General features: G+C 39.1%; 1 protein-coding gene across 4 annotated transcripts in view; it reads right to left on the minus strand.

Annotated features, from left to right (window-relative positions):
- Positions 1-22283, minus strand: part of LOC127648025 (dedicator of cytokinesis protein 6-like) — a 76243-nt gene that overhangs the window by 33192 nt on the left and 20768 nt on the right. For all 4 annotated transcript variants that reach the window (XM_052132589.1, XM_052132588.1, XM_052132587.1 and 1 more), the window contains exons 12-19: positions 20839-20963; positions 20649-20742; positions 20406-20568; positions 12375-12492; positions 11687-11757; positions 5003-5141; positions 4556-4657; positions 1751-1837 (exon numbers count right to left, since the gene is read on the minus strand). In XM_052132589.1, the coding sequence (XP_051988549.1) occupies positions 1751-1837; positions 4556-4657; positions 5003-5141; positions 11687-11757; positions 12375-12492; positions 20406-20568; positions 20649-20742; positions 20839-20963 (899 nt within the window). The remainder of the gene's footprint in view (positions 1-1750; positions 1838-4555; positions 4658-5002; positions 5142-11686; positions 11758-12374; positions 12493-20405; positions 20569-20648; positions 20743-20838; positions 20964-22283) is intronic.

Consider the following 22283-nt stretch of genomic DNA (forward strand, 5'->3'; position numbering starts at 1 on the left):
GTTCTACACTTAATGAACACTAGACTGATATTTAATCATTTTCATTTGTATATGCACAACATATCAATGCACAATAACACAGAACTATTTACCTACATTTTTGTAGTGAATTTTGAAATGAAACAAATTAAATCATTAAAAGGTGCACTCGATACATTTTTTTTCCATGTCATCTTGGACTTACACTGACACCTAGGGGCGCGGATGCAGAATCATTCAAACACACTGTTTCAGTTTCTGATGCCACTGGACAAAAGTTTTTAGAATTGAATCCATGAGTAAAAGTGTCCAATAATAGGGTTGTTACTGAGATTAAGTGATTAGTATTCAGCTGGTCATGTGATTACAACATGGCAGCACCCATGAGGAGACCCTCTCCTTGTTGAAAAAGGCAGCATATTCATAGCCTTTTATTGGATTCTTCATAATACATGAGTGCTTGTGATTTTATTCAAATGTTTTAAACAGCAAATATTGTGAGATGTCAATTTTTTTTTAATGAGGAAAAAGATTACTGAGTGCATCTTTAAATCAGATTGCAATCAATTAATTAAAAAAGATTTGAAAAGCTTCATGGAAATTAACCAAACTTACCAACTTTAAATCAGAGATGCTACTAAAACACTGGTAAAACTTTACAATAAGGTTACAATTGTTAATATTAGCTAGCTACATTAGATAACATGAACTAACCATGAACAACACATATACAGCATTTATTAATCTTGGTTAATGTTATCTGAAAATATACTAATATATATCAAAAGTTGTATTTGTTAACATTAGTTAATGCAATATGAACTAACAATGAACATTTGTATTTTTATTAACTACGATTAATTATTGTATAAAAGAAAAAATGCTAATAAAATATACTGTTCATGATACCTAATGCATTAACTAATGTTACCAATGGAACCTTATTGTAAAGTGTTACCAAAATCCCAGATGTGAATGACTTTCTTCTGTAGAACACAAAGATTTTTAGAAGAATATTTCAACTATGAAGGTCCATACAATGCAAGTGAATGGTGGCCAGAACTTTGAAGCTTCAGAAAGCACATAAAGGGAACATAAAAGTAATCCATATGACTTTAGTGGTTTAATCTACATCTTCAGAAGTGATATGGTAAGTGTGGGTGAGAAACAGATTAATATTGAAGTCCTTTTTTACTATAAATACCAAACCTTGATACTGGTCAGCCCTGACCAGTAGGTGGCGATATACAGGAAGAATGTGAAATGCCAAAATACAAAAGAAGAATGTGTAAGTGAAAGGGAAAGTGGAGATTTACTGTATAGTAAAAAAGTACTTCAATATTGATCTGCTTATCACCCACACCTTTCACATCACTTCAGAAGACTTGGATTAAACCACTGGAGTTTTATGGATTATTTTTCTGAGATTCAAAGTACTGGTCACCATTTACTTGCACTGTATGGACTTACAGAGCTGAAATATTCTTTAAAAAAATCTTAATTTGTGTTCTTCTGATGAAAGGAAGTCATCTGGGATGCCATGAGAGTGAGTGAAAGATGAGAGAATTAACATTTTTGGGTGAAATTTCCCTTTAACACTCTCATACTCAAGTTGCGATACAAGGAGGGATCTTAAGGAAACAAAAAATTCACAATGCTGCTTAATTTTATATTGCCAGCAGTCAATGTGAATCTCCACCCTTGTGTTTCTAGTGAATATTATTTCCTAGTTGTGAGTTGGTGAACGTTTCACAGTGTACACAAGCATTACCTGAGTGTGAACTGAGGAGGCTGCTTTAACTTCTACATTAAAGACTCCTTTGTGATTGTCCACCCATTTCATCCCTGGTAACTGAACCTGAAATACACAGACCACATCATATCCACACTTCATGCATTTTCATGCCAACACAAACACTCTGCGTTATCGTGACACCAAAATCATTTGTTGATACCAATACCAGTGAAAGTTGACAATTCTAGTTACCAATTTCAATACCACAGTAAAAATTAAATGAAACAACATTAAAATATTCCCTAATTAATAAACAAGTTTGCATAATTATTCAAGTTGTCATGACTTGCGGAATAAATAATTTTTATGTTTCAGTTCAATGTCCTGTAGAAAAAAAAAACACAAAAGAAGAAAAAAAAAAAACAGTCTGTAAGTTTCAGAACTCAAAACTTTCTCCTCACTGCAAAAAGAGTATTTGTTAAAACAAAGCTGACAAAACAACTTGTTCTCTATTCCTCCACATTGTGATGTCACATTGCAGTGAGCAGTGAGATGGCAATGAGAGAGCAGGTCAGCCAAGAACAGACAGCCAATCATAACAGTGGGTTCACAGTCAAGTCTTAAAGGAGAAGCAGCACCAAAACAAAGCTTTTCTGACAGAGGATCAAATGATCATGTTTTACACATGTTACTGTTTTTTGCACAAAACACTGACCTTAAGGAACATATTAAAATAATAAAAAAGGCATGTCATGACCACTTTAATAAATAACGTGATAATCACATGTATCCTTCAACCCAAAGCACAACATGGCTCTAGAGTTAGTCTAGGTCAAAAAAAAATATAGGTTTTCCGATTAATACTGATTCTTAAAATCCCAAGATTGATCTTTTACTTTTACTTTTACTTTTAAACTAACTTCAGTTTTGATTGTGCTGATTTTTATATATGTTGAATAAATAGTAACTGAACTGAATAGTTTGAGCACTGCTGTTAATGTTTTTAATGACATTTTCGGAATGTAATAAGTTAGAAGGTTTGCAGCATAAGCTGAGAGATAACTTCTTTCCTACATAGGCAAAATGGACATGAGACCATCAAAAGAATAAGAATCGAATCAAATCTAGAGCTTGTCAATGAAATTTGAATCATATCAGGAAATCTGTCTCAATATCCAGCCCTAATCTTAATGATTTTCTATTAGCTGCAGCAGTACTAGTGCTTTGGCAGTTTGTTTCCCTGTTGTGCCTGTGAGTTTCCCAAGTTCAGCCAGACAGCATCCAAGTGTCAATTTACAAATCCTACTGTATCGAAGACTTGGCTCAAGAATATTAATTACATAATGTGACATTTGCACAGTAGGCCAAACTGAATTGCTGGCAGAAATTGGAGAGGGGGTGTTAGCTTGACTTATAATTCCTACATGAATAAGCAGAGAGTCAGGACACTAGCTCAGTAAAATAGGTTGAAAAAGGATGAATTGATGGATACAAATTTTGCTTGATGTCCATTATTTTTCTGGCTAACATTTTGATGCATTTAAATTCAAGCTAATCTACATTTCATCTCCAGGTTGACGTTTATGGGTGGTAACAAGGGCGATAACAACATATCGGCCCAATATAAATAACAAATGTTCCTTAGACCAAAGATGGCAGGTAAATATGTACAGTAGGGTTGCTCCGATTCCAAACTTTGGCTTTGGTACGATACCAGCCCTGGTACCACAGTATTTATACTATAATCAACAAATAAAAAGCCTCAGATTTTTTATGAAATTACACAGAAAAGACTTTATTAAAAGATCTGCATAAAGTCTCACAAATAAATATTATGCATTTTCCATTTAAATTTGTTTATGCTTTAAACATATGTTAAATGTTTTAATTAAATGTTACAATCAAATGGTATTTAATCAAATGTATACATACAGCTTTAAATCAAATAAAAATATAATAATTACTTTACTATAATGTACTTGTATATTATTATTATTATTTTTTTAACAAAAAATTGCCATTTTATTTTTGCTAAAATAAAATGCTGCAGAACAGAGCTTCACAGTATTACAGTTTACAGATGATAATAATAATACAACCATTTAATATTAGATCATTGTTATTATGAGTATTGCTACTTTTGGAATTTTTATACAGTAGTTATATTTTTCTGTCTTCAATTTCACGCATCAAGTTGAACAGAGGTTTTATTTAAGTGGGACTTTTATTTTGACCTGTTAATGCAAGGATAATTCCATCGTGACTCTCGAGCTGAAATCTCAGATCTGCACCGGAGGAGTTCATTTAAGTGTTAACAGCCGTTAATACTCTATACACACTGCATAAAAATGAAGCACCAGCAGTGTGTGTTGAGTTTGTGTCAGTGTGCACATGTGTGCGCCTGTGCATGAAGCAGATGACAGAGCAGAGCGGCACCTCTTGTTCATTCTGTAGCGTGCAGTGCATGTGACTGTATATTATTTCATTAAATTACATCCTTCTGCTGTTTAATGATCACACTTGGCCATATCCAGTGGTTTTTATTTTATTTTCAAATTGTCATTGATTTCATGTTAAAACTATCACATCTCACATAATTTTACTAATGACAGCATACTATATGGTACTGAAATTAGCAACAAGATGATATCATACCGTTTAAATTTTTTTGGTATTGCAATACTTTGTTAGTACCGGTAAACCACGCAGCCCTAATGTAAAGAAGTAGTGTGAGAGTTCTGAAGGAAAATGCAAACAAACATGAAACACAACCACAAAGCAACACTTTCCCACACCCATTACAAAACTGAAGTTAAATCCAGAGCAGGATAAATGGCTTACGTCAGGAGTGAGGACCGAGTAGCTGGGTGGAGGTTTCTCCACCAAGACAGGGAGACTGAAGGAGCCAGTGCGCAGGCGGCCATGCTGCATGAGGGGGATCCACTGCAGAGAGTAACATGAACTGCAATTAACCTCAAGATATTTGCACACAGCCACGTGCAGTTTAGAAGCATCACCGTACTATATGTGGCCTACAATCACGTGATACAAGAACTTCAAAGTGTCAAAATCAAAAGCAGGGGAGGCTATTACTGTTTCCCAGCAGGGATGGAGTGTGTGTGGGAGTTGACGCAATAAGGATGCTTTAGGTGTCTCTCGAGGGGGTGGGGTCACACAAGGGTGAGTGTTTCATTGGGTAGCCTGGAGTGCTTCTCGAGCGCTGCGGGAGGGTGATTGTCAGGAGAGGGAAGGGAGGAAGAGGAGAAGAGTGTGGGGTCCTTCTCTTACCGTGTAGCCCACGGGCGTCTCCAGGGGAGTGTTCTGCTTGGGCTGGCAGCTGATGTGATAGATGGTGAAGAGCAGGTGGTGGTTGTCGGTGAGGTTGGCAGGAATCTTCATCTTTACTTCCTCGTAGAACTCTGGGGACCTGCACAGATGGAGAGGGAGAGAAAATATGAGGGAAGAAATTGAGAAGGGCTGAGAGAATGTGAAAAATGGGTTTAAAGGAATAGTTCTCCCAAAAATGAAAATTTGGTCATTATTTTCTGACCCTCGTTTCGTTCCAAATGCGCATGGCTTTTTTCCATGGAACACAAAAGGAGATGGTTTGCAGAATGTTCATGCTGCTCTTTTCGATACGATGAAAGTGGATGGGGACTGGGGCTGTCAAACTCCAAAAAAAAAGAAATAATAAATAAAAAAAGCATTGAGACGTGTCATGCCAGAATGTTCTTAAATATCAAATCACATGAAAGATGCATGACATTTGAAAAACATGGTGGAGGACTTGATGTCTAGCAAATAATGACTTTAGTCTGAAGATTTCAGTCTGTTGCATTGTTAGAATTTCATATTTAAATTTTTTGCTCCCTTGATTTGATTTTCAGCTGCATTTTTACTAGGGATGCACCGAAATTTCGGCCGCCAAAAATTTTCGGCAGAAAATGGCACTTTCGGTTTTCGGCCGAAAGAGAAAAAAGGCCGAAAATATGAGCCGAAAATATATACCTCCTCGCTCCGCCCCTCAGAGCTCAGATTTCAATCTGGATCGATCTAGCCCTTATCACAGCTGTTAGATAATTCCACAACGGCGCTACCGAACAAAGGCGATCATGTCAGCGGTGTGGAAATTCTTCAAAGTTTCTGATAAGGACATCAAATTTGCGATCTGCAGTGTTTATTCAGCAGAACTTTCAAGATATATATATATACAGAATACAGCAAGAGATTCTACAGGAAAATGTCACAACTAGCGCAGCTACACCACAACTTGAGACGTATTTATCTGAACTACTCCAGAAGCGACAATCCCCTTGACTACGGGCGCATAAACAAACACCGCTTTCCTTTGCTTGCGCGGATTGCGCACAGGTATGTATCTGCCCAAGCACCAGCACAGAGAGTGAGAGACTGTTCAGTGCAGCATCTCATGTTCTTGATGAGCTTTCTGACAGGAGAGACGGTCAGAACGTTTAGCAACTTTTGTTCTTGAAGAGAAACCTGTCACTTGTACTTAAATAGAAAGCGGTCCAATATGATGTGTATAGTAATTACATTACACTTGTTCTTCACTCGAGGATACATCTGTCGTTTACAGTTGAGGTTGGATTTAGTTCAATTACTGCTGTTTTGCACAATCATTTTCACTTAAAGTGTACATACGTTTACATAAACAGAATAGAGCACTGATCTATATATATATAATTATATATTATAGATATATATATAGATCAGTGGAATAGAGGCCATTCTGTGTTCTGCCTGTTGTTTTAATTAAAATTACTGTTGCATATTTAAACTTTTTGAAAGATGCTAGCTAAGTTCATTACTTGACTGTTGTTTTGCTGATTTTCATCTCTTCAGCGAAGCTCTTCGCATCTCTGAACTGGAAGCCGCGTCGCCGTTCGAGGGGCATCTAGCAAGCTTGGACAGCGCTCGAAGAAGCCGGCCGTCTTCGCCACCTTCAGCCATCCTGCGAGCTACGCCATCCGGCGACGTATCCTTTTTTAGAGCAAGCTAAGTTCCTCAACGAACTTCACAAAAAGAGTATCGAGCGTCTTTTTAAAGATGCCTCGCACTTCCTGCAGCTCATGCCGCACTCCTCTCAGCACCGGAGACCGCCACCTCATCTGCGCTCTCTGCCTGGGACGGGAACATGCAGAGCTCGCCCTCGCTGACGGCGGATGCGACGCATGCGAAACCGAAGCAGCCGCGCCGCCTTTCGTTTCGCCGCGCAATAAGGGGGACTGGTTTATCTCTCTCGATCTGAAAGATGCCTATTTTCAGATTCAGATAAATCCCCGTCACAGGCCATTCTTGAGATTCGCCTTCGACGGCCAGGTTTATCAATACACCGTCCTTCCGTTCGGCCTGTCTTTAGCACCCCGTACCTTCGCGAAGTGCATGGATGCGGCGCTCGCACCCCTGCGGAGTCAGGGCTTGCGAATTCTGAACTATTTGGACGACTGGCTGATTATGGCACAGTCACATACGGAGCTTCTGTCTCACAGATCAGTTCTCCTCAGCCATCAGAACAGTTTGGGTCTTGCAGTCAATTGGACCAAGAGCTCACTACAGCCCAGTCAGGCAATTTCCTTCCTTGGAATAGAACTAGACTCAGTGGCAATGACGGCTCGCTTATCTACACAGCGCGCACGCCGTGTTCAGCGACTAGCCGCGTCCTTTCAGATGAACAGCCTCACGCCTCTGAAAAAATTTCAGAGAGTGCTAGGTTACATGGCCTCAGCCGCAGCAGTACTTCAGCTGGGTTTACTGCGCATGCGCCCACTTCAGCATTGGCTAAACACCCGCGCGTCTCGCCGGGCTTGGCCACAGGCCGCCAGCCGATCAAGGTGACTCAGACCTGTATTTCAGCTCTGCAGCCCTGGACAGTGGCCGAATGGTATCAGCGGGGAGTGACGATGGGAGCTGTATCTCGCCGAAAGTCATCTCGACAGACGCCGTCCAACACGTGTTGGGCGCGGTCTCGCGAGGGCTCTCCGGTTTTTTGGCCTATGGTCAGTTCAGGAATAGCTCCTTCACATAAATTGTCTGGAAATGATAGCGGTCGCGCTATGCGCTTTCTCCCGGTCATTCAGGGTCACCACGTCCTGGTCCGTTCGGACAACAGATCTGTGGTATCCTACCTAAACCGTCAGGGCGGTGTCAGATCCAGGAACCTCTTCCATCTGACGAAACGCATACTGAGTTGGTCCCAGTGCCACCTGCGCCGCTGAGGGCGACGCGACGTGCCAGGCCACCTGAACGACGGCCCAGACAGACTGTCCAGAGACAATATTCCCCAGGGGAATGGTCCCTGCACGCTCAAACAGTCCAGAAGTTATGGCGCATATTCGGCAGAGCAGAGATAGACCTCTTTGCGTCAGAAGAGAACTCTCACTGCCCAATATTTTTCTCGAAAGCGAGGACGCGCTGGCCCAGGACTGGCCCAACCGCCCGCTTTACGCCTTCCCTCCCGTCTCGCTATTGCCACAGGTAATGCAGAGGATCAGGGAACGCGTCACTCGGTGCTCCTCATAGCCCCGTGTTGGGAGAATCAGACATGGTTCCCGGAGCTTACGCAGCTGTCACTGACAGCGCCGTGGCCCATCCCAGTGAGAGCAGATCTCCTCTCTCAAGCTCGCGGCACGATCTGGCATCCCCACCCAGAGCGCTGGGCGCTGCACGCGTGGGTGATCAACGACTACCCGTCGCTCTGCCAGAAGGGGTAATAAATACCATTATACACGCTAGAGCCCCTTCCACGAGAAGACTCTATGCGTCAAAATGGTCTGTGTTTTCAAAATGGTGCACCGACAGAGAACTGGACCCACGGACATGTTGGGTGTCGTCGCTGCTCGTGTTTTTACAAAGAGCTGCTGGATAAGGGCAGATCCCCATCCACGCTCAAAGTGTATGTGGCAGCCGTCACAGCGTTCGCTGAACCCCTGCACGGCCAGTCACTGGGAAAAAACGAGCTGGTCATCCGCTTCCTCAGGGGAGCTAGAAGGATGAACCCCCCGCGCCCCCATCGGTTCCTATCTGGGATCTTTCTATAGTTCTCGAAACTATGTAAGCCCCCCCCTTTCGAACCGCTTCAATCTGTGGATTTGAAATACCTTTCACTCAAAACCGTTTTTCTGACTGCCCTGTCATCAGTCAAACGTGTGGGAGACCTTCACGCGCTGTCTGTCAGCGCTGCGTGTCTTGAGTTTGGACCAAGTGACTCCAAGGTCATTTTAAAGCCTAGACACGGCTATGTTCCCAAGGTGATCGGTACTCCTTTCAGAGCACAGGTCATTTTCCTATCGGCGCTGCCAGCATCCGATAGCGAACGCGACGCCAATCTCCTTTGCCCAGTCAGAGCACTGAGATTGTATACTGCGCGCTCCGCCTCTTTCAGACGCTCTGAGCAGCTTTTCGTTTCTTTCGAGGGCGCACCAAAGGTCTCGCCGCCTCGAAACAGACACTGTCTAGATGGATAGTGGACGCTATTGCTGCCGCATACGCGTCAAAAGACCTGCCATGCCCGTTGGGCATTAGGGCTCACTCCACTAGAGGCATGGCCTCATCGTGAGCATGGTCCAGCGGGATTTCCATTCACGACATATGTGTGGCAGCGGGCTGGGCTTCCCCTCCACCTTTGTCAGATTTTACAATCTGGAAGTGTCCGCCCTGCAGGCAAAACTACTAGCGGTTTAATACGCTACAGCTCCCCTGGTGAGCTGCACTGATGGGACTCATTCCACACAGACCGGCACCGCCGCTCTGTCGTTCCCTTCCCACAATGTGCTTATGTATTACACACACATTGGCCCGCACTCTTGCCGGCCAAATATTATTTCCCCACTCACAAGGGCTCCCCCGGGTCCCCCCACCCCCGGGGCTCATGCAGTGGATGCTTGGCGCGCACGGCGTTGACAATGGGTTCCCGTAGCGTAAGCTAGCTTACGCAATACGAGAGAACCTCTCGTAAGAGAACGAATCGGTTACCTAACGTAACCTCGGTTCTCTCTAGACGAGGGAACGAGTATTGCGTAGCCGGCCGTGAGTTTTACCACGAGTAAAACTTTACATTATTTGGATAATTGTTAATAAAATCTGTAAAATTAGATTTTTACAGAACTGAAAGAAGAATAACATTTAATATAGTTTTAATATATTTTTTGTCCAATTTTGTTGTGCTACTTTCAATAAAAGTGTGATTTATTTTATTGGTTTGTAGTTTTTCAATTCAGATTAATTAAATTCATGAAATTAATGAAAAAGTATCAAATTAATACAATTATACACAACATTTTTTTTTTTTTTTTAAATAGGTAAAAATTTCGGTTTCGGTTTTCGGCCAAGTGCATCCTGGATTTTCGGTTTCGGCCCAGAATTTTCATTTCGGTGCATCCCTAATTTTTACCTTTATAGGGGCAGTTTTTTTTTCTAACAATTTAAAACAAACTCATCAAAATGTCAAATATGTTCATTTAATAACATTTCTGACGTTTGTGAACGTATAACCTCTCACCATTAAAGGAATATTCTGGGTTCAATACAGTTCAGTTCAATAAACAGCATTTGTGGCATAATGCTGATTACCCAAAAAAAATATTTCAACTTGTTCCACCATGTCTTTATAAAAAAAATAAAAAATTAAAAAAAGCAAAGCAAAACTTGTGGTTACAATGAGGCACTTACAATGGAAGTTAATGGGGCCAATTTTTAGAGGGTTTAAAAAGGCAGAAATGGGAAGCGTATTATTTTATAAAAGCACTTACATTAATTCTTCTGTTAAAACTCATGTATTAACTGTAAAGTTGTTTAAATTGTCATTTTTAGTCATTTCAGTCATTGCAACACAGTTGTAAAATTGGCTATATCGTTACACAGAAAAGGTTAATAAGTGATTGTATCACACTAAAATCATGTTTACAAGCATAATGTTCATGTCTTGTGGCTATTGACCAATCCACTTTTTTAAAAATGTTTTGCAGTAAGTGGTGGTAGAAACCCAGTAGACTGTTGTTAGATTTGACAGATTAGATGATTAAATGAAAGTACGCCACAAAACCATCGTAAATACAGACATATTCTAAGCTATACTATTACTATAAAGAGTTAATAACAAACATGTAATAATGTTAACTATAAATGTTTGTGCAAAGTTGTGAGTTGAAATGATCTCCTCAGTCCAGTCAGCTGATGGCTTGAAGCCACAGCCAACTACGAGAGCTCTCAAAATCCTTTTTCATCAACGGAATCCAATAAAAGATTACTTTTAGTGCACGATATTTACCACCACTATGGTGTTTGATGTAAGCGGTGACGTTGCCAAAGGATTGGTCTATACTTTTATCATTTAAAAATTGGCCCCATTCACTTCCATTGTAAGTGCCTCACTGTGACGGAGTTTTGCTTTTTAGCATTTTTGGCAATCAATATTAAGCCACAAAAGCTGTCGATTGAGCTTAACTTGTACTGAATCCAGAATATACCTTTAAGACGTAAATCAACATCAAATCATATTTATGTCATAATATGCATAACTAGGTCCATATTTGAATATTAAGGACTAACTAGATGTTACAAGTTAAAAAAAAGGAGAATGCATTACAAGGGCAATTCTTTGGCCACACATTTTGAATTTTGGGAGCATTTTGTCATTTTTGCCCCAAGCCCCTTGTAATTTCTGACCTTCTCCTCATGCAAAGCTATCTTCTTTACTAAAAGTACAAAACCATTTGTAAACCGATAGGCTCAATCCCCATCCACTTTCACTGTATGGAAAAGAGCAAAATCAACACCATTAAAAACATTTCCCTTTGTGTTACACAGAAAAAAAGAATCATCCGATTCTGGAACGACATGAGTGTCAGTAAAGCCTTTTCATTTTTGGATGAACTATCCCTTGAGCAGAATTCAAGGCAATGAGTGAAAAGCATTGCTTGTAAAATGAACAGTAAATCAGGCAAGAGTTCATACTTGTTATGGTAGATCACTGGGGTGTACGCCTCTTTGCAAAACTCTGCACAGCTTGACTTGCCAAAGATGACCTGTTCAGAAAAAGGAGGAAATCACATTGTATGTGTGAATAATAGCTAAGCCACTCCACTAGATGTCACTAGGGAGATACATTTCATCAATGACACTGCCCTCACTAATCGTAACACCATGGATGGATTTTCTTATCAAAAACTGAATTTTGCCTCTAATGTATCTTCACTACATATGGTCTCACATGAGCCTTAAACCAATTAAGATATATTTCAAAGTGAGCAACTGGTGTGGGACTACAGCTCTAACATAATTAGGGAGTTTCTAAAATGTGTGATTAGATTTAGAAAATGTAAAAAGGTTCTGCAAGTTCACTATGAAATCCCCAAAATTTCCCAGAGCACATCTTAATAGATCTGGAGACCGAGCTCAGTTCTAGTGACTGATGTAACCTTTGTATTTAGTTGGAGCAAAATACTATGACATGAATCGATGCATTTTAGGGAGATCTTACCATTTTATTGGCACAGATCTGGGGGGGCTTTTATCATTCATAATTAGGTTTATTTAATGGATGAGATCATCATATCAAATGTACTTGGATAATCCAAAATGTTTTTTCATAAGAATATGTTTTGACAGTGAGTATAGTGTGTGGGTGTGAATGGTGACTCACAGGCATGGCTTGGCTGGGATCCTCTCCTGCCATGAACTGCACCTTTACAGCAATGTTCCTCACTGATCCCTGCCGGCTGCTGAAGTTGACTGTCTGAGGGTAAATGTACAATAGATTCCTGAGAGAGAGAGAGAGAGAGAGAGAGAAATAGATGATTAAATAATGAATCCTTATCTATCATGCATTAATGGTTTTAAGGAAAGGCCTGTAGACCAGTGATTCTCAAGGGGTTTTGTTTCCAGACCCAAATTTCACATTAGACATCAAGTGGCCACTCGACACAGCACAGCACAAGCATACAAAAGGCCTTAAAAAGGAACATTCATTAGGCCCGACAATAAGCAAAATTGTTAAAATTATAAATAGGCTAAATAGGAAAACTGACGATTTTGGAAATGCAAGCACAAGTTTGAGCTACGGTTTATATTGCTTTGTTGTGATGTGTTCTGATCCCATTGCTTTCTCAAGAGGTTTGTCTTTATAGCTTGAGTGTTTATTGAATTTCTGTGGTTTCATGCTCTTCGCACCCAATATTTTATTGCACAAAACGCATTACGAACGGTACACAAAACTATTTTTAAGTCTCGAAAATGCTAAATCTCTTCCTGGTTTTAGGACAACAAACTGAATGGCTCTCTAAATCGCAACAGTCTGGTTTTGGAAGTAAAAATCCCATTCATTGTACAGATTTTGACATAAAACTTTAAAGACAGACCTACTGTGAGCTCTGAGGTTGTTAATCGATGGTATATGTTTCTGTTGAAGCCATCAGTCAAAGTTATTTCAAATGTTTTTAGTTGTTTTTTAAATCATGTTTCATAGTGTCATTTCTGATAAATGACTACACTACCCATGATCCTGAAGGGAAAGATCCACCAAGCAAATGCTCCAAAAATCACAAAGCAAACATAAAAGTAATCCATTAGACTCTATGTTTAAATCCATACCTTCAGAAGAGAAGTCCTTTTTTAATCTAAATCTCCACTTTCACTTGGTGCCTGTTTAGTTTGATTTAATTTCACATCTGAAAGTGAAAGTGGAGATTTAGAGTAAAAAAGGACTTGCATATTGTTCTGCACATGCTTCTGAAAAATTGGATTTAAACACTGGAGTTACTTTTAAGTTTCTTTTATGGGATTTTTGGAGCTACAAAGGTCATTCATAGGGTCACCATTCACTTGCATTGTAAGGACCTAAAGAGCTGAGACATTCTTCTAAAAATCTTCATTTGTGTTCAGCAGAAGAAAGAAAGTCACACATCTTGGATGGCATGAGGTGAACAAATTACGAGAATTAAAATTTTTGGGTGAACTATTCCCTTTGAGTACATAGTCTTGTGCCTTTAAATTTGTATCCAATTTTCACACTTATTTTTTTGTTGTTGTTTCAAATCAAAGTTTGTAATCTCATTCACCTCAGAGCTGGTTGGTTTGGTTCATGACTCAGACCATTTTAAAAGAAGGATTTTAAGAAATCCCTATAGAAAATATGAATGGGAAAAATACTTCTGGAACCCAAGACATATGAAAAAGTGGGTGGGCACAGTTGCACTGTATTATACAAGGTTTAGGGGAGACAACATGTAAACTGCAAATTTACAACTGCTTCAAGTTACTTAGAAACTTGACCACAAATATTCGCAGAGAACCACCTGTGGAAAGCATGAACAAACACATCTAAACATGAGGTGCTCCATGACACACATCCACATGTTTGAGGAACAGTGGACAGAAACAGACATGAAAATTGAAAAGCCCTGCAGATGACCTTAAAACAAGCCACTTTATACCAAATCAAACACTGAATGGGTGATAGCAACATGAATATACAGGCCCCAATCTCTCGGACTGCCACTAAATACCATCTTTTACAAAACTATTATCATTCTGTCATCATTTGCGTAAAATATATATATACAGTGGGGACAAAAAGTCTGAGATTACTAGTGACAGTTTTTCTATTTTGCATTGTTCTAATTTAATACAAAAACTTTACAGTACAAATAATTATATTTGTAGCTTAAAAAATAAAGTGCCAAGTTGAATTAAAAAATGTAAATGAATTTCTTCTCTTTTCTCTCTGACATGGACTCCACATGTTTGTCCAAACCTGATGATCCATGTTATCCAACATGATTTGAGAAAGTTCCAAAGAGCATCTTGTGTGTTTCAATGAAAGAAAGAAAACCTGACCTTTTGTACAGAGAACATGGTCAATGTCACACATTTGCTTACATTTCACTGGTGATGAAATGTAGTGCAGAATCCTAAAACTTGTTTATTTTCTGTTTCTTATTTCCAAGATTAAATAAAAAAAATAAAAAATTCTATGTGGTCTCAGACATTCGGACCCCTCTCCAACTGTTGTCCAGTTTACACTTTGTTACATGGGTTCACTGGATGCTTTGGACAAGGGGAGGAATATGTTGGCAGCCGTTTGAGTGTTAAGCACGTCCCTGGTTCAATACCACAAAACCTTTGTCTGAACATCACAAGTCAAGGTCTCTCTCTCTCGGACACACAATATTGTAAGCAAAGCTCTGATAGGACTGTGTCCACACTGATTTCCCAATGTCCACACTTCAACATGGTCACAGCTTATAAAAGCAGCACCAGGTTGCATAGCGTTTAAACAGAGCTGTTATTCATTTCTTGAGGAAAGTGTGAACTTCCGCTACAGGATGCAGGCGGCATTATGTGTGCTGTGTGTGGCTCTGTGCATGAACGGAGGCTTCTCATCTCCACTGAAGTCTGCTCAGATCAGGGAGAAGTTGGCCTCTGTTGATGATGTTAACATCCTGATGTACGGGGTGCTGCAATTCAGTGAGTCCCTGCACCACATATACCAGAGCACAGAGGCCAAGCTGGCCCGTGTCACGCAAGCAATCAGCAGAACTGAGAGTGAAGTGAGAAGACTGGGCCGGGATACAGAGGAGGCAGCTCAAACTGAATGCCAGATCAAAGAGAAACTCCAGCTTTTTCAGGTTAGCCCATGACATTTTAATAGGAGTAACATTAACGACTTACCGATAAATATTGGCTAGGCTAATTAATCGGCCGATATTTGCCATTCTGAGATTATCAAAGATTCTTAACCTCTATGTATTGTGTTCATTCTTACAGTGGTCACAAAAAGTATTTCAAAATTTAAGCCAAACTGAGGTAATTATCAAAACGCATGGGACTATTTTAAAAAAAGCTTTAAGTATTACAAGCAAACTTTTCAATAATTTAAAAAAATCAGTTTGTCTTTGAACTCATAGCATCAGGCGGGCGCCATAAACACTGTGTTTTTAGGATGCTGTGCCAAGTTAAACATGTAAACCTGTCTCGAGATCCCTGCTTTCTGTTGTGCTCGGACTAGCGGTCTATGAATGGGAGGCTGTGCTGCCTGCTCGCTGGTTTGATGAGGCACATTGCTTGTACAGCACCTGCGCTGACTGCCCCCTACTGCATCAAAGTGGTTCATCAAGCTCGTATTTCTCAGATGGTAGGAACATTCCTTATTACGGAAACTCTTTTTGCAGGTTAACCAGCAAAAGTGCTTTTGCAAAAAGTGCACTTGTAATCCGGGCAGCATGTGGTTTGGTGTTGTCGTGTTGGAAAACCACTTCTGAAAGCATGTGATCTCCGATCCCTCAAACATGGTCTTAAAAACAGTCATTTGTCTGTAATAGATATAATGACATGTGCTCAGGAATACTTTGGTAAACCTTTGACAGTCAGCACCATTTGCCACTGTGGTTTAGTTGCAAGTTAAGGCTTTAATAGGCAAAGCAGAAGCCATACATCAACACTGTCCAGAAGCGTCACAGACTTCTCTTGGCTTGGTCTCATCTGAGATGGAAAGTAGAACAGTTGTGATAAATGGTGATGTTACATAGTAGTAAACACCGGACTGTCCCAACTTTTTTGGAGTGTGTTGTAGTCATTTGATTTAAAATGAGTGTATATAATAAAACAAAAACAATAAACTATAAAATTCACAAGGTAAAACAATCAAATAATGTGTTGTTGTAGTGCTTTCAATATATCACAGTGTGAATCGAAATTACAAATCATTCCTTTTTGTTTTTATCTGCATTTTCCATACTGTCCCAACTTTTTGGGAATTAGTGTTGTACATATTATATTATAATGGCCATCATTCACCCTGTGCTCAACATATTGGCATAATTGACCACAGAAAAATAAATGTCAGTCGACCACAAAGTACATCTGTGACCGTAACCGTAAGTCTCTGTTAGGAATTAGTGGGGGTGGAGCACCGCTGCTGAAAAATTGTGCAAGGAACTGACATTTCTGTTTAAATCTGCAGTATTGCTTTAATCACATTAGAATCGCATTAAGAGGGTGCATGTAAATGTAGCCATTGATTCAATGTCCTTTACTGTCTTCTCTGGTGAAACGTCAGACCAACATGGTCCACCCAGAGTAGAGTGAACGTCCTCTCCAAAATAAGCTAATTTTATGATCCAACAGAGACAGAAAAACATTATAAAAACAGAGAGAGAGTGAGACATGTAACAGCCTGTACGTTTACATGCTCAGTTATAATCGAGATACAGCAGGTTTTTGTGTAGCCAAGCTAGTCTCCGTCTGTCAGCCAAGGAAGTGCCAGTAATACAGGTCACAAATCACCTCTATATTTCAGAGCATGTGCAAAACGGTGATGTCAGTTCAAAGTCGATATGCAAGCTAAACAAATCTTCACAATTTGTAACTTTTTTTAATAATAATAATAAAGATAGTCACAGACTTGTACGATTTCAGTCTGACTAGTGTGTTTACCCGGCATTTTAAACATCATACTGGAACATCATACTGGGAGCTGTGGGTCCAGATAAACTTGGGTCATTGTGTTGAAAACCTGTTCTGATTGCAGGCCCAGATGGAAGGGCTGCAGGCCCAGGCCAAAGAGAACAGAGGTACAATCGCAAGGGTGGAGCAGGAAGAGGCGGCGCTAAAGAAAAAACTAACCACTCTGGAGGAAAACTTGAACAGCTCTGTGCCAGGCAAGATCAAGGTACTAAAGATGCCAAGCTGTAATACCTTAAACCAGTACACCTTTCAATCAAAACACATTTACTGGATTTACTCTAAACCAGTAAAAGGTTTTGTTTCAGGACACATTTCTCAATTGTACATCGTGTAGAATGTACACAACACAGTACCATAAAAGCAGTACAGTAAAAATTTAACAAAAGGTCTGTAAAATCAAACACTGAAATTTATTAATATTACCATGAACTGATTGGCCCAAAAACATGCCAAATTATTTAAAAGGAATATTCCAGGTCCAATACAAATATAATGTTGATTACCACAAAAATATAATTTCAACTCATTCCTCCTTACATTTAAAAAAAGAAACAAAAATCAAGGTTACAGTGAGGCACTTACAATGGAAGCGAATAAGGCCAATTTCTGTCAGGTTTAAAGGCAGAAATGTGAAGCGTATTATTTTAACAAAGCACAAACATGCTAAAGCTTATGTATTATTTGAGCTGTAATGTTGTTTAAACTGTCGTTTTTATGGTCATTTTAGGGTTACTTTTAACAGGATTAAATCGCCATGGCAACAAAGTAAGAAATTTGAATAAAACTTTAGTCAGAAAAGGTTAGCAAGAAATTCTCACACTAAAATAATGTTTACACACATATTGTTTACATCTTGTGGCTATAATTTTGAAACAGTGAGTATCTTAACATTAATGGATTGGCCCCCATTCACTTCCATTGCAAGTGCTTCAATGTAACAAGATTTCTGTTTTGTTTTTAAAGAAAAGCAAGGACAAGTCAAAATTAATATTAGAGGTAATCAACATTATGCCACAAACCAGAACATTCCTTTAATGTAATATAGGCTAAAATATTTATTTAAAAAAAGACTCTTGTATTTCATGCTTCCGGCAACCACTACTTTACTGCACAAAACACATACTGGCCAGGTTTACCCCCACAACAAATGAATCAATTTTTAATGCAGTGTTTTGTATTTATTTTTACATTTGCATAGTTTTGTTCATGCTTTATTCAAAGGTGAGAGCATGTCAACATACAACCTGTCCATGTTGGCATCTTCCTAATTTGGCTTGCTTCTGCTATCAAGGTGAATTTGCACCAAAATAAAAGAGTTTGACCAGACATTTTTTTTACATTTTTTACTCCCTAAAAGTTGATAGGATTCTATATTTTGTTATCGTACTTTACTTTGCACAATTTAATGGTTAGTTGCCTATTATTATTTGCATTTAACATTATTTTGTCCCCTGTTGTCCATGACACTATTACAACAGACCAGTGACCCAACATATGATAGCCTCTGCTCAAGACATTTCTCTTGAAATAACTCATATCTCAATTTGACAGGACACAACACTTAAAAACATCACTATCGTAAAGGATCTGATGAAGTGGACGGAGGAACAGAAACTGAAACTGGAGATTCAAAACCAGCAGTTGGCCGAGTTACAGAAACAAGTGAGCCTGAGTGTAGACTTACTAGTAAACTCATGATGATTAAACATGTGATAACCAGCTCATAAAACCATAAGCTCATGCCAGTACTTGCTTCTGATTTCAGAATGTGGTGTAACCACTGAAACACCTGACTGTTTACCTGAGAAGAGCAGGAGCAGCAATCTCAAACACTCCACAACAAACAGATCTCACACCTACTACATTTCCATAATATAAAAAGGTCCAAGGAATTGTCTGAAAATTTGCAGATTTCAAAAAAACTTCTTTCACATTGTTATTATGGGGTATTGTTTGTAGAATTTTGAGGAAAATGATGAATATAATCAATTTTGAAATAAGGCTGTAACATAACAAAACGTGGAAAAAGTGAAGCGATGTGAATACTTTCTGGATGCACTGCTGGAGTCTTATCGATGACATTTATGCTGACTGTCTGTGATTTTTGGAGCTTCAAAAATCAGATCACCATCTACTTGCATTTTAAGGACCTACTGAGCTGAGATATTTTCTAATTGGTTTATCTATACATAATTATCTATAATATGCATGTATTTGTGGTTTATTGGGTATTACCAAAGAATAATAAAAGTGTTGTGTTAAAATCTCAGCATGTGGTCTAAAAATCTCTTTAATACTAAAGACAAGACTTAAGTTTCTTTATAAAACTCCTAGACTTTGTGCAGGATTCATCAGTTTTATTTTACTTCATAAAACAGTTTTCTTTCCTGCTAATGTAACCAATAACATTACCCAATAAAATGACAGCTATCTAGACTAGTAGCAATCAAATTAAATCTGTTTGGATTAACTCAAGACCCACCTAACTTTATTTTTCATTAAACACCTTATTTCAAACAGAAATATATCACATTACAGAAGTCAAAAAGTTGAGAATGTTGTTTTGGGTCAGTTTTAAGTACAATAAAAGTATCATAAAATCACAACCAATCATCTACCGATTCTATGAATAGAATTCACACAAGGTCAGTAAAAGAAGCTGTTTTAACCACTCGATGATGATTTAAAGTAATATCCATGCACTAGATAATGTGTAATTTGTAATGTTTACCTTGTGCATTCATGGCGCTAACAATTGACCACATTTGTGGCATAATGTTGATTACACAAAAATGTATTTAGACTTGTATTCCTTTTTTTAAATAAAGCAAAACTTGTGGTTACAGTGAGGCACTTACAATGGAAGTGAATGTAGCCAATTTTTGGAAGGTTAAAAAGGCAGAAATGTGAAGATTATACTTTTATAAAAGCACTTACATTAATTCTTCTGTTAAAACTCATGTATTATTTGAGCTGTAAAGTTGTTTAAATTGTCATTTTAAGGTTTGTTGACATTACATCGTCATACATTGCCATGACGATGTAATACCAGATTTTGTTCTAAATGATGTCACATGTGATCGTTCTTCAATTTCCAAGTAAGTATTCAGGGGAATTTTCAATTTAGGGATAACCATTCCTGGAACATTATTGATTTCAATCACACTGTCTAGAAATTAAGTTTCCTCTACATGAATGTTTGTGGACTGACCTATAGGTGGTGTTAGGGGTGTAGACGTAGCGAGCGGGAAACTCCAGCACCTCCTTGGTGGGGCGCACGCGTGGGTCAGGGTAAGGCTTTACATGACGCAGCTCTGGAGATAGACAGTAGTGAGGGGCCTCTGGAGCCGGAGAGATGTCTATCTTTAACTGAGCTAGAGACAAAGGTACAGAGACCGTGATTAAAGGTTTAAATAAAAGAATTAATGATGAAACAATGAGTGTGAGGAGGTACCTGTGACAGGTCTGAGTCGCCGAAGAACAGATGACGGCCTTCTCATGTCTGCCAGGTACTTAAACAAGTCCTCATCACTCAGTCTTTCCCCCTCCTGCAGCAGCACAGAAAGAGCCAGCATTAATTCACAAGGAAACTAAAAAGCACGCTAATGTACAACCATCAGAAATACTCAAACACAGACACTGGCCTGTTTGAAAAAATTGGTGACAGTAAGAGTGGCTGGGCGGAAATTGGTGAAGTTGCACATGTCCTCTCCTACACTCATCCTCTCGAATCCTTTCTTCTTTCTCTCATTCCACGTCCCCTTGCGTTCTGTAAGGACAAAAAAAGTTTGCAACATCACAGTCAAAGTAGGTCTTCTAAAGCAATGCAATACAATCTGTTTTGGCATGAAAAAGATATATTTTTAAGTACTTTTTGTTTAAACTCTAAATCATGCTTCCATTCTGCAGCGGTGCACGTGTGTGACGTAATCGCATTGGCACTTGATACACAGCCAGAAGAGCATCGCTGTTTACAAGTGAGGAGGAGGAACGCTGTACAGTTGCTTGTTGGTTTTGGTTTAGATCGGTTTCAATCCGTTTCTTTACTTTACAATGGTGCATTTGTGTGCTTATCCTGGACGTCTCAGCCGAGTGGAGAACGTGAGATTACGTCTGTATCATGGCAACACGAATACGTCACACGAGAGACTGCTTGGACTCCACCCTCTCATGAAGCTTACCCGAAGCGATAAATTATAGTTAGATCTGGACTATGTAATATTTTTTGTTTAAAAATGAACAAATTGCCATTATTGATTGAGTACATAAAATATCAGTGTTCAAAACAATGTTCTTACCTTACCCCAATTCACTACAGTAAGCCTATAAAAATGATTTGTATTTTAAACTGTCAGGTTCGATTTGGCGTAAAAATGCTGGCTTATGACTTACTTCCTTACGTCGTTACGTCATGTCCGTGAACAAAGGAAAGAAAAGCCAGCTGTCTTGTTCCCATGTAAACAGTAGATGGCGGTAATACACTGGTTTAGTTTAGTTTTGAGTCCCCTGTTCATTCATTCATTCAAAATATGTAAATAAGAGTGTTGTTAATCTTCATCAGAGCAAGTAATATTTCCACTTTAAATGATTAATCGTATAAAAATATATCAACATGAAAACAGCACACACAGGCGATGTCAAAGTAAGCTAAAATCATGATTTTATAAGAGAATCAGAGGCGGTCTTAACATAGAGGCATAGGTAGGCGGCTGCTTGGGGCCCCTTACCAGCGGTCGAAGTAGGGGCGCCCCCAACCAACCTAAAACAAATAATAAGAAATAATCATATAAAAGGCCCCTTATCATCATGAATGCTTCAAAAGCATAGTACATTTTATTAACATTCTTAAGAAATACGTTGAAACGTTGAAGTACTGGTTAAAATGTCCAGTTCATGGTTATCTGTCCCTACACATACACCCCCTATTTTCACAATGAATTGGACTAGTCCGTAACGGTGCGCGCCGCGAAAGATAAACACACAGTGACAGGAGGACAGGGATGTACACAAACAGAGACGAAACAAGACGAGTCTAAACGCGAAAATGAAAAGAAGTTACCCAAGCGGCTCAATTAAAAGAAAAAAGCGA

This window comes from Xyrauchen texanus, chromosome 8, assembly GCF_025860055.1.
Source record: "Xyrauchen texanus isolate HMW12.3.18 chromosome 8, RBS_HiC_50CHRs, whole genome shotgun sequence".
In the NCBI taxonomy this organism is placed as follows: domain Eukaryota; kingdom Metazoa; phylum Chordata; class Actinopteri; order Cypriniformes; family Catostomidae; genus Xyrauchen; species Xyrauchen texanus.